This window comes from Vulpes vulpes, chromosome 14, assembly GCF_048418805.1.
Source record: "Vulpes vulpes isolate BD-2025 chromosome 14, VulVul3, whole genome shotgun sequence".
Classification (NCBI taxonomy): domain Eukaryota; kingdom Metazoa; phylum Chordata; class Mammalia; order Carnivora; family Canidae; genus Vulpes; species Vulpes vulpes.
Window position 1 is genome coordinate 30,110,304 of NC_132793.1, and position 12,525 is coordinate 30,122,828.

At 48.1% G+C, this 12,525-nt stretch overlaps 1 protein-coding gene across 1 annotated transcript; it reads right to left on the reverse strand.

The window, feature by feature from the left end:
* Positions 1 to 5,261: 5,261 nt before the first annotated feature.
* On the reverse strand, positions 5,262 to 12,364 carry SPEF1 (sperm flagellar 1). Its single transcript, XM_026012356.2, has 7 exons — positions 10,432 to 12,364; positions 8,883 to 8,994; positions 8,390 to 8,546; positions 8,157 to 8,196; positions 7,982 to 8,042; positions 7,651 to 7,774; positions 5,262 to 7,534 (listed from the first exon to the last, which is right to left on the reverse strand). The coding sequence occupies exons 1-7, from the start codon at positions 10,538 to 10,540 to the stop codon at positions 7,427 to 7,429; spliced, it is 711 nt and encodes a 236-aa protein (XP_025868141.2). The 5' UTR covers positions 10,541 to 12,364; the 3' UTR covers positions 5,262 to 7,426.
* Positions 12,365 to 12,525: the final 161 nt, after the last annotated feature.

The window sequence follows — 12,525 nt, forward strand, 5'->3', positions numbered from 1 at the left end:
CCAGCGTGGGCATTAGGAGATTTCACATTCTGACTCCTGCCACATACTTTCTAACTTGCCAACCCCTTCGTTCTATGTGCCCCACTATGCTCCCCCTCAAAAGAAAAATTGCATTCCCATGTCTATACTATTCTTCAACGTCTAAAGTTGGCAGACAGTGGATTCAAAGTGGGCTACAGACATATTTTGTTTAGCCCATACGGGACTTTTTAAAATTCTAATTCTTCCTCTTCTTTTTTTCTTTCTCCTCTCCCTCTTTCTCTTTTTCCTCTTCATCCTCTTTGTCTTCTTATTCACCTTTTGAAATAACCGAAGATCTAACAACATGGACTCACATTCTAGCCTGGCACCAGAGTCTGGCACATCAACTTGCTGTTGTCCCAGTAATCCCTGTTTTCTCACATTGATTTTACCTTCTGGGTCTGTGCAGAATTTGATTTCCTGATACCCTCCTTATGCTACCTTTCTACATAGAATGCCCTCCCCACTCACCTCTCATAGCCAAACTCACCCTCCCTTCAAGACCAAGTTAAGGCCTGCCTTTTTAATGTCTACAGCCCTCCTCAAAATACAGAGACTAGCTGCTTACTGGGCACTGCCTGGGGCCATTTCCTACTGTCAACTCCTTTATTATTTTTTTTTTCTGTCAACTCCTTTAAACAAGTATTTACTAAGTGTGTATGATAAACAAATTACTCTGGAGTTAGAGACACTCACAGCTCAGGATGGGAGGTATACCACACAAAGAGTTGTGGTTTCTTGTCCCTGCCAAACACGTCTCACACTCCTAGGTGTTGGGCAGTCTCGCCGACTAGCCAATTGGAAGGACCTCTAATACAGAGCTATCCATGCCTGGGGATACTGCAGCCTCCCAGGAAAGGTCCCAAGGCCACAGTAAGTACAGATGGTTCTGGAGAGCTTCCAGAAGAAAATGTGATTCTTTGTGCTGGGAGGAAGCTAGATTAGAAGGTACATGGCTGCCCCATTGCAGCTCAATGGGTCTGTGCACCAAGAGGAGGGATGCCAGTATCAGATTGATGCCCAGGCCCTGGGACTTCCTGTGCAGAGGGCCTTAACAGAGCTTTGAGGGAAGCCACAGGCTCCCTGGAAATTGGGGGCTATATGGGAAGGAGTTAAGAACAACTCCAATTTAGCAGAACAGATTGAATACATTCCAGTTCCAAACACATGGTATTATGGACTCTATTCTTTAAAAAAAAAATATTTATTCATTTATTCATGAGAGACACAGACTGAGAGAGGCAGAGACACAGGCAGAGGGAGAAGCAGGCTCCTCACAGGGAGCCCGATGCGGGACTCAATCCCAGATCCCGGGATCATGACCTGAGCTGAAGGCAGGCGCCCAACCACTGAGCCACCCAGGCATCCAAACTCTATTATTTTTAATAAGAATTAAACAACCATAACGTTGTTAGAAAACTTCTGGGCAGTACCTAATAAAGCTGAAAATGCCAACCCTTTGAACAGACAATTCCACTGGCTTGGTTACATACCAAAAGAGACGAATACAAATATTCATGGCAGCACTATTGGTAATAACCCCAAACTGAAGACAACCCAAGTGTCCATCAACAACAGAATGAATTAAGAAACCATGCTGTATTCATACAATGGCCTCTCCTATAGCAATGACAAAGAACAAACTCCACCGAATGCATGCAACAACGTGGATGATTCTCGCAGACAATATTGAGCAAAAGAACCCCTGCCCCCAAATAGTATAAACTGTATTGTATATTCTAGTACCTGTCTTGGTAAACATATGTATGCATTTCTCTTGAGTGTATATTGAGGAATGAAATTACTGGAACATAGCTGTGGCAGCTTTTTAATCTATCACCTTAGCTATGGTGAACTGCATTTTCCAGAATTCCCTTCCAATTACGGTGGGCCACAACAGACATTTTTGCACAAGATTTGGAGAGTGGAAGGAAAGCAGTGGCTGTATTGGTACACTTGCAAAATGTGGGCAGGAGCTTTGTAGCCCATAAACTTTGTTGCTGATCTGCTGGCTCACGTCATTGACATGGGATAACAGTCAGGCCTGCAACTACTCCCCCTTTCCCTGGATCCTCCTTCAACTTCTTTGACTCTTGGGCCAGATAACAGAGGGCACCAGCCTCTACTGCTGGACACCCACATCATCAAGTAGGAACTAACATGAGTTCCAGTTTGTGATTAAAGGTTCCAGCTTAAAAAAAAATAAAATAAAATAAAAAAATAAAGGTTCCAGCTTATGCTAATGGATTCCAGTTTGTCCTTTCTCTCCCCTACTTTATATCCCTCTTTCCTTCCCAGTGGCCTGACCTGTGGGCTTTAAACTCCAGGATCAGTTGTAAAACCATAGTCTTACAGAGACCATTTAAGAGTTACCCAAAGTCAAATCCCTGTAACAAATTCTTTTTGCTTCTCCAATAAAACTCTAACTGATACAACACCATAGACATATATTTCATTTTATATGAAACTGACAGGGATGCCTGGGTGGTTCAGCAGTTTGGTGCCTGTCTTTGGCCCAGGGCATGACCCTGCAGACCCAGGATCAAGTCCTGTGTCAGGCTCCCTGCATGGAGCCTGCTTCTCTCTCTGCCTATGTCTGCCTCTCTGTGTCTCTCATGAATAAATAAAAACTTTTTTTAAAAGAACAAACTGTTCTCTGAAATGGTTGTGCTCATACTCCATCAGCAGAGTATGAGAGTTCCAGTTGCCCCACATTCTCATCAATACAAAAATCAGCAGTTAGTTTTGTAAAAACATGATACTGTGCAAAACCAAAGCAAGGCAATGGGCCACCAGTCTTCAACCTCTGCTCTGAACCTTGAGCCCTTGTGGAGGAAATTTCACAATATCAAGATCACAAATGCACATATTCTTTGTCCTAACAACCCCAGTTCTGGCACTGATCATGCAGATATACTTGCACAGGATACTAAACTATGAATGCATGAGGTTATTAATTGTTACATTATTGTTATTAATAAAATAAGGTTAGAAACAACTTAAATATCCAAAGAGAGGACTGATTAATTAAATTCTGTACAGACAATACAAAGTATATGGCTTTAAAAACAGGAAATTTCAATGTTTTGATGTGGAAAAATCTTGTATTAGTTGAGGTTCTCTGGAGAAACAGAACTAATGGCAGATGATATGGAGGCACATTATATAGGTGATACAGATAGAGATTTATTAGCTAATGTGATGAAAGAGGCTGATCTACAGAATTGAGTCAGCAAGTTGGAACCTAGGAGAGTCAAATCCAAAGGCTGGCAGGCTCAAGACACAGGAAGAATTGACATTTCAGTTAGTGTCTGAGACAGAAAAAAAAAAGTCAATGTCCCAGTTCAAAGGCCACCAAGAAGAAGAAATTTTCTCTGACTCAGGGAAGAGATATCTTCTTTATTCTATTCATGCCTTCAACTGATTGAATGAGGCCCACTCACATTAGGGAGCACAATCTGCTTTATTCAGTCTACCTTTAAATTTAAATGTTAGGGACGCCTGGGTGGCTGAGCAGTGGAGCATCTGCCTTAGGCCCAGGGCTTGATCCTGGAGTCCTAGGATCAAGTCCCACATCAGGCTTCCTGCACAAAGCCCGCTTCTCCCTCTGCCTATGTCTCTGCCGCTTTCTCTCTGTATCTCTCATGAATAAATCTCAAAAAAAAAAAAAAAGTTTAAATGTTAATCTCGGGATCCCTGGGTGGCGCAGCGGTTTAACGCCTGCCTTTGGCCCAGGGCGCGATCCTGGAGACCCGGGATCGAATCCCACGTCGGGCTCCCGGTGCATGGAGCCTGCTTCTCCCTCTGCCTATGTCTCTGCCTCTCTCTCTGTGACTATCATAAATAAATTTTAAAAATTAAAAAAATGAATGTTAATCTCATCTGAAAACACCCTCACAGAATATTTGACCAAATATCTGGGCACCTTGTGGCCCAAACAAGTTGGCATGTGACCATTACATATCTATAAAAGATCATATTGAGTGGAAATCAAGATAGAGGACAGAGTGGGTAGAATGTGTTCCCTTCATGGTTAAAAAAAAGGTGAGGAGAGTAACAATAAGGGTGCATATTTGCTTGTATTCACAAAAAGACGTATTGGCAGAATGCACAGAAACTAAAAGGTTAACCCTATTAGAAGTGTGTGGACACCAAAGAGACTTCTTACTTTTCTATGTGCATTAATTAGGTGTGTTTTTCTATTCAAAACATTAAGGTAGGGATCCCTGGATGGCGCAGCGGTTTGGCGCCTGCCTTTGGCCCAGGGCGCGATCCTGGAGACCCGGGATCGAATCCCACATCGGGCTTCCGGTGCATGGATCTTGCTTCTCTCTGCCTCTCTCTCTCTCTCTGTGCAACTATCATAAATAAATAAAAATTTATAAAAAAAACATTAAGTTACAAAAAATTTTAAGTGCCACTTTGCATGCCTTCTCCTCTCTTCTAGGATTGTAAACGCTTGGGGAGGCAAATCATGTTTTATGCTCATCTTTGTGTTTCTGGCATTTAGTACATAGTTGGCACTAAATGCACATTTGAAGAATTAATGAATGAATGAACCAGAAGAAAGCAAATTTAGTGTGGGTCAGAAAGGGAAGAGTAGGGTAAGGATCAGAGCGGGAGAAATATGGCAATGGCTATTGGAGTTTGGAAGCTTGGGGAACAAGAGAGATATTTAAAGAAGAGTTATAGGATTATAATGTGTGATGTAATTCACTTTCATATTTATTCCCAAGAGACATTCAATAAAATTCTCCATTGTTTTGGGTATTTAATTTGTAGGGTTTCAGATATGATTTTAGATTCAAGCATATCTGGATACTAGGAATAGCTGGGGTCAGCGTTGGAACTCAGGGAAGAGGAGGACTTGGCTCAGCCTCTAGCATGGAGAGAGTCAGCAGTTTCTTGAGAGGGTGATCCCTGCCACCAAACTTGTACTCTGGGCCCACTGTGTTCCTGTCAGGCAGAACCATGCCCTAACCCACCTCCTGGTCCCCAAGCCCCTCTACAAACCATTCCTATTAGCTCCACACACAGGAATCTACAGATGTGGTCCATGATGACAGACCCAGAGAACAGAACTCTGGAGACCCAGTGCAGACTACAGCAAGGTAACAGTGCTAGAGCTGAGGTCAATATGTGTGAGGGTTGGTGGTTAATTTGGGGAAGGTAGAAGGTCAGGTTAAAGCCAATGTTAACCTGAGACCAGGCTGAGTGCAGAGAAGAGGCTCAGACCAAGGTTAGGAGTAGTCATCAATTTTTATTTTTATTTATTATTTGAGGAACTTAGGTGAACAGAATTTGACTATGCATACTCCTTAGTTCATGACACTCTCTCTTGCTTGTCCATAAACAGCCCACTATGAACACCTGTAAACCCACCACCTGTCCAAGGACTAAAACATTACAAATAACTTGCATGCTTCTTGCATCTCTGCCCTCCACTTCCTCTCACAGGTAACCACCCTCCTAGCTTTTACTCTTTTATTACTTTTTCCTCTTTGTGGTATACAGTTTCTAAAATGGATCCTAAGGATCCCTGTCTCCTAGTATTCACACCCACATGTACCACACCCCTTGAATGTGGGCTGGACCTCATGACTTACTTCTAATAAATAGGATACAACAAATGTGATGGATGTCACTTCTCTGATTACATTAGATAAGATTGTAACTGTGATCTTGCTAGCAGACTCCATTAACTCTCTCCTTTGCTGGCTTTGGTGAAGTAAGCTAATATACTTACTGGACAGGACCACATGGGAAGGAAATGAGGGCAGCACCAGCTAACAACCAGTAAGAAACTGAAACCCTCAAACAGCCTACAAAAAAAAAAAACTGAACTCTATCAACAACCACATGAACTTGGAAGTGATTTCTTCCCCACTCAGGACTTCAGATGAAACCACAGCTCTAGCCAACACTTTGATGGCAGCCTTAGGAGAAACTCTGAAGCAGAGGACCCAGCCTGGACTCTTGACCCACAGTAAATATGATATAATAAATGTGTGTTAAGACACTAAGTTTGTGGTAATTTCTTATACAGTGATGGATGCTAATACAAGTACTTTTCAATTATTTTCTATTACAGAGACTGTCACTGTGAACATCGCTGTACATGTGTTCCAAAATACAAAACACAAGAACTTAAATTTCCCTTGGTATATGTCCAAAAATAGAATCATGGGGTTCCAGAATGTTCTAGTAGTCACTAAATTATCAAGAGTTAGGGTCACTTCATGGCCACAGTGTCTTGGTCATGTTTGAGAGTCAAGCTTGGCTTCAGTTCACAGAGCTAGGGATGAGTCTGTGAGCAGGATAGGGAGTCAAGCAGAGGACAGATTTAGGGGTCAGTCCATGGGCAGAGTTGAGGGTGTGTGGTTACATTTGGGGAGAATCTGAAACCTGGGTCTGGAGTTGGGTTTTGACACTGTGAAGATGGATTTGGGGGTCAGTCTAAGACCAGGGTTAGAAGTTAGGCTGTTCTAGTGCACAAGACCTGAACCCTATGATATCATCAGCCTACCAGGCAGTGGCTACCCAGGGCCCAGGTGCCCTTAAGATGAGCCCTGCTCTGGGCCTACAAGGCTCTTTCACTCAAAGGGAGGAGGTGGTGGTGGAGTGCGGCATAAGAGAGGCAAGAAATCTAGACAGAGAGAGAAGGCAGTCAAGGGAAAGATAGCACAACTCTTTAATGGGGGCCGTGTGATACCATAACTCCCAAGTATTCTCAAAGGTGCCCCACAGGAAGGGAGAGTAATTGGGACAGGCACAGCCCATGTCTTCCCCACTCCTCGCTGAACCCACTCATCCTTTCCTCTCCAGCTGCTGTGTTCCTCAGCCTCGATCTGGGTCCCAGGTGAGTGCCCAAGAGAGGCAAGGGTCTCCCTCAGCTGCCTGCGGCAGCTTCCTGCACAGCCCAGAGCACAGAGAACTAGCCTGGATGGAGACAACGCTGTCCTCAGAGCTGGGCTTGGACCTGTTTCTAGGAGTGTGGACCCAGCGGGAGCACTGCCTCTCAAGGCCCAGAGCAGGGAGCATCAAGGTGGAGCCCCTGGGGTTGGGTGTTGCTTTGGGGAGCATGCCAGGTCTCTGCACGTGGCTCCTGGGTTCTGGAAAGCGGTCCATTCTCCTGACTCGGATGTAGTGGAAGAAGGTGGCTCAGTTCCAGGCTCTGCTCTAAAGGCTCCTGCCTCGCTGCCCCACCGCCCACCCCATACGCGCCCCCACCCCAAGGGAGGGACGTGTTGGCTCCCCGGGAGGCTCATTGGACCTGCTGGCTCCGCCCGCCCATTCGTCCATCGGTAGGCCAGTGGGTGCGTGGGTGGGTGCTTCGGTCGCAGTGTCTGGGCTCTGGCGGGTACTGGGGTTTTCCGCTCGCTCGGCCAGGGCCGTGGCTCACCGCTCACCGCTGCTTACGCTCTGCCTGCTGGAGCCGCCGCGAGAGGTCGTCGATGCGCACGTTCTTCAGCTGGAGCAAGTGCTCCAAGCGCCTCACCTTCATCTGCAGGACCTGGGTCGTGCGGCACAGAGGTTAAGTCAGCTGCCTGCTGCCCTCTATCCCCACCACCGCAGGCCCTAAGCACCCATTGCCCCACCACTGCCCGCACGTTCCCAGGGCGCCCTCACCTGCACAGTCTCCTGAGAGGCCAACAGCTCCTGCTCTTTTTCGGCGATCTGGAGGACGAAGCTTGGGTCGCCCTGCACTGCCTGGCTATATCCTGGAGGCCGAGACCCGGGCAACCGGCCCTCCCTGGAGTGGGAAGCTGCTTAGCAGAGGCTTGGACCTTGGGCCCCACTCTCACCCTTCCAAAGTCCCTCGGCCAGGCCCTCCCTCCCCATTCCCCTGAATCCTCCCCCTCCTGGTTCCTGCCTTCCCAGGAACAGCCTGCCCCACCCTTACCTGCCAGTGTTGGGAGATCACCAGGCCTGGTAAGATAGGAACTCCCAGCTTCCTTACCTGAGCTGCCCCCCTCCCTGCGGGTCCAGGGCACCTTCCCCTCCGGCCTTCCGGGACAAACCTGAGACAAGGCAAGTACAGGAGTTAGCCATGCTAGAGTCCTATTTTCCCAACAGGAAGGTAGGACAGGAAGAAAGCTGCTCCGGGGAGGGAAGAAAAATAAAGGCCACTTTACCCACATCCATGTAGCCAGTGCCATCCTGGGGAGCCAGCTCCTGAAAGAAGCCCCGGGGTGTACTGTGAGATCGGGCTCGCTCATTCCCAAGGAACCCCATATCTCTTCCATGGTCTCCAAGGCCAGGCTCCTTCTGCCAGACTCCCTTCTCCCACACTTATCGGCAAGGTGGGGCTTCCTGCTGCCTGGGAAGCTTCCGCAAAGCAGTGGGAGATGTTTGAGCAGGGTGGCACCTGTAAGGAGCTGGTGCCCTGCTTCCTGCGCCTCTGGCGTTCCTCCAGGCGCTGCCTCAGCGGAATCAGTACTAGCTCCACCACGCCCGGCGCGCATTGAGCGATCTTTCGCATCACATCCTCTGGTACCGAGAAGTTCAGTTTGTTCAGCACTTTCCTGGAGGATAGACACAGGGATGGCAGACTGGGTCCTCAGGGAATGAAGTGAGGGACGTGATGGAGGAGGAAGTGGTGCGGCTGGGGGTGGGGTGGGGGGGTAAGCCGGATTCTCGGGTATCCCATTTCCTTGTCTCCTCCCCCCAGTAAAAGAGTCCCTTGATTTTGTTACCAGATTCTGTCTGCGTTATGTCACCAACAGAGTCCCAGCCTGGGCTCTGGGACTCTGCTGGAGACCTTAGGAGATGTGTGTGGGGGTGGGGGTGTTGGGGCAGCCCTGCCTGGGATCCGGGGGTAGGGGATGGAGATTCCAGTAGTGCACCAGGTATTCTGCTACCTGTTTAGGTGACCCCAGTTGCTGAGCTTCTGTTGGAGAGAGTTGGCAGGGACATAATTGTGCATCTCCACCATCTTGGGGAAGTAAAACTTGATGACTTCTGCGACCAGGACTGAGGAAATGCGAGCAGAGAAAGTGGTGGTGGGGAGAGGGGAGGGAGAAGGAGTAGGGAGAAGATGTGCACGGAATGGGAGAATCAGGGGTTGCAAAGTGGTAGGACCAAGCAGAGAGGTAGAGATGTGGAAAGGGAAAAGATGACAGGGAGGGAGGGGTGTTGAAGGAGAGGGACAAGTGTTCAAGAAAGCAAGATCAGAAATCAGCAATCAGCCTCCAGTATACCCCAGAGGAGTGGCATCCCACCCCCATTAACTCAGGCACATGAAAAGGTCACAGGTCCTCTAGTAGACAATGAGTCTCCAAGACAGCCCATCAGGAGCCTGGGTTCCACCCTAATCATTTACACGGATACTCCTGCATATGCAGGTACACACACACACACACACACACACACACACACACACGCACGCAAACTCCAACCCTAAAGTACCAGGAAAGAGTCACAGATTCACACAAGCAGACACATGTGTAAGATCCCCCTATAGAAATGCATATAGGACAAAGTGTGTAGACATACAGGACACACACATGCCCATACATACACAAGTCCACATAAGGCACACACGTACACACAACACAGAGACACACAAACACATACACACACACATTTTTTCCATCACTCAAGTTCCAAGAGATAGTCACGAACATACACAAGCACAATAAGTCACACAGGGACCAATAAATGCATACAGAGATGCATACTCTGTCATTAAAATCTCAGGAGAGAGTCTCAGACACAGAGACTCCTAACAATCACAAAGAAACACACATGCACACAAGACGTCCTACATGCATGCAGGACAGAATCATCAATAAACAAATGAATATACACATGCTCAGACTTCCACAAGACAGATATAAGGAATGCAGCAATGAGGGATGCCTGGTTGGCTCAGTGGTTGAGCATCTGCCTTAGGCTCAGGGTGTGATCCTGGGGTCGTGGGATGGAGTCCTGCATTAGGTTCCCTGCAGGGAGCCTGCTTCTCCCTCTGCCTATGTCTCCGCCTCTCTCTGTGTCTCTCATGAAAAAATAAATAGAATCTTTAAAAAAAAATACAGCAACGAACAAGAACACACAGAGAAATGGACAAAAACATACACAGACACACATCTTAGTCATTAAAGTCTCAGGAGTCACAGACTCACACAAACACACCACACATGCATAAAGGATAGAACAAGGGGACATACATACGGACACACGCACACTCACATTCCCATAGAGATAGAAACACACACACATACACACACTTCTACAACTGAAGTTCTAAGAGATAGACACCCCCCAACAAACACACATACCCCCCCCCACAAAAGCACAAAGAGACATATGCATACAGACCCCTTACACATATACACACAGGACAGAACGTGTCAACAAACATGGGCACAAGGGATACACACAGGAGCGCACACACACTGAGGTGCACACCTCCGTCACTGAAATCCCTGGAGAGATTTCGCTTGGGCCGGGACAGAGGTATGTTGTCCACCCACAGGTACAGCTGGTGCAACGCCTCCTCGTCCACACTGCCCGCCATTGGCACCGTCGGCAAGGCCAGGCTGTTCTAGCCGTGCAGCGTCCAGCCTCAACCTCACGATCCCTCAGGCTCCTCTTCTCTTCCCACTGAGGGCGACGAGACCTGCCTCCACCCCTCTAATCCGGAGACTCTCCTCCCAGCTGGGAGCAGCCATATTGTTTTCTGAAACCATGGCAACTATCCTTTACTAGGCAGGGAGCAGGGATTTCTGGGAGTTGTAGTTCTCTCCCTCTCCTTACTCTCAGGCCCCAGCTTTGAAAGGCGATTAGGTGGCCTTGTCTTCCCAGCATGTGCGCCCACTTCACCTGATCAGCCATTGGCCCACTCAGGAACCTGCCAAAGCCAACCAGACCCTCAGAATCCCTGCACCAGCCTCCCCAGGGCTGGGATTTCCCCTTCTGGATCCTTTAGTGATCAGTCCCAAGTGAAGGCAGTATCCCAATGTTTATCAGCTTTATCTGGCCATCCACTGTTAATCATCTGCTGCTTCCCAACTGGATTGTGTGATAGGCTGTGTGACAGTGCCTCCCTGCTGGGTCCCTCCTCAGAGCTCTGTGCTACTAAGGCCACCACCACTACTAACCTTCCCAGCAGTGTCCTGGTAGGGCTTTTAATATGAGACTCAGACTCCCACGTTCAAGGCCAGTGCCTAGGGCAGGTTATTTAACGCCTTAACCCTATTTCCTCTTTGGTGAAGTGGGAATGGTTCTCACCTATTTGTCCCAATGGGGTAATAGGGAGGAAAATGGGAAAGGTATTTACAGAAGATCTGCATTTGTATGGGGACTGGGGGGGGGGGGGAATGGGAGTTGGCCACAGGTGTAAAAGCTGTAAGAGCTCCTGCAGACACTTTCACAACCCCCATCTCCTTTCAAAGAGCCATTCTTCCAAGGATTAAATGGATTTCAGTAGCCAATTCCACTTCAAAAGAGCACGAATTGTAGCAGGGTTAGGGATGTGGGTCCTTCCTTAGTGAAGGGACACAGTAGCAGCCAATGAGCCAGAGAAGAAAGCTTGCTTCCACCAAAGGCTACCAATGCGGCTTTGGGTACAATCCTGGATCTTTCTGTGCCTGTTTTCTCATGGTTTTACTTCCCTCAAAGGGGATGTATGAGCATCTGAAGTGCTTAGCACAGCGCTTGGCACACAGCAAGGGCCCCATTTACATCAGTTGGTGCTACCATTAATGAGATGACCTCAGTTCAGCAGAAGAGGAGACAAATGGACATAATTTGCCTTGTTGGTATTTGAAGTAAGGAGCTGGGTTGAACAGGAGGAAGGCTACTGCTCCCCCCTTACTCCAGAGCAGGCCAGGGGGTAGGCTGGGCTTCCTTTTGACTTTCCGGTTTCCTCCTCCACAACTCAAATGGGGGTGGGGGATGATGATAAGGGGGAACCCAACTACTCTTTGCTGTCACTCAGTTTTACTGTCTTCAAGGTCTACAGGGGAAGCCTGAGCACCAGAAGTGTGGAAGGCCAAGTGTGGAATTGGCACTCTACTTTGTTTTAAAGTCATACATGGTGGCCTTGCCTTTCTAGAAGAGATCACACCCAGCACAGGCAGGGGACAAAAGATGACCTAGACAGTCTACAACCCCCCAACATTCCAGGGCGGAGAAAGGAAGAACTGAAAGGAAGTGGTAGGGAGGGAAAGGCAGCAGTGACATGCCAGCCTTAGCGGAGGTGGGAAAACCGGTTTGGGCCTGGAGCTGCCTGGCGGCCTCAAGCCCAGGCCCTCCCCCGGCTAGAACTGCTGGGGCCGAGCCATGAAAGGAGAAAAGGGGTAGGATCAGCAGAGACACCAGTCTTCACCTTTGGACTGGGGTGCCCCCCAGCCTTTTGGAGGTGCAATCTGTCCCAGGAATTTTATCTTCCTCCTGCCACTGTCCCCAGGATAGCCACCAGGCTCGGAGATGCCAATCACCAAAAGATCTAAAGGGTTCCCTCTTAAGGCATCAAAGATAAACCAAGGGATGCCCTGTATG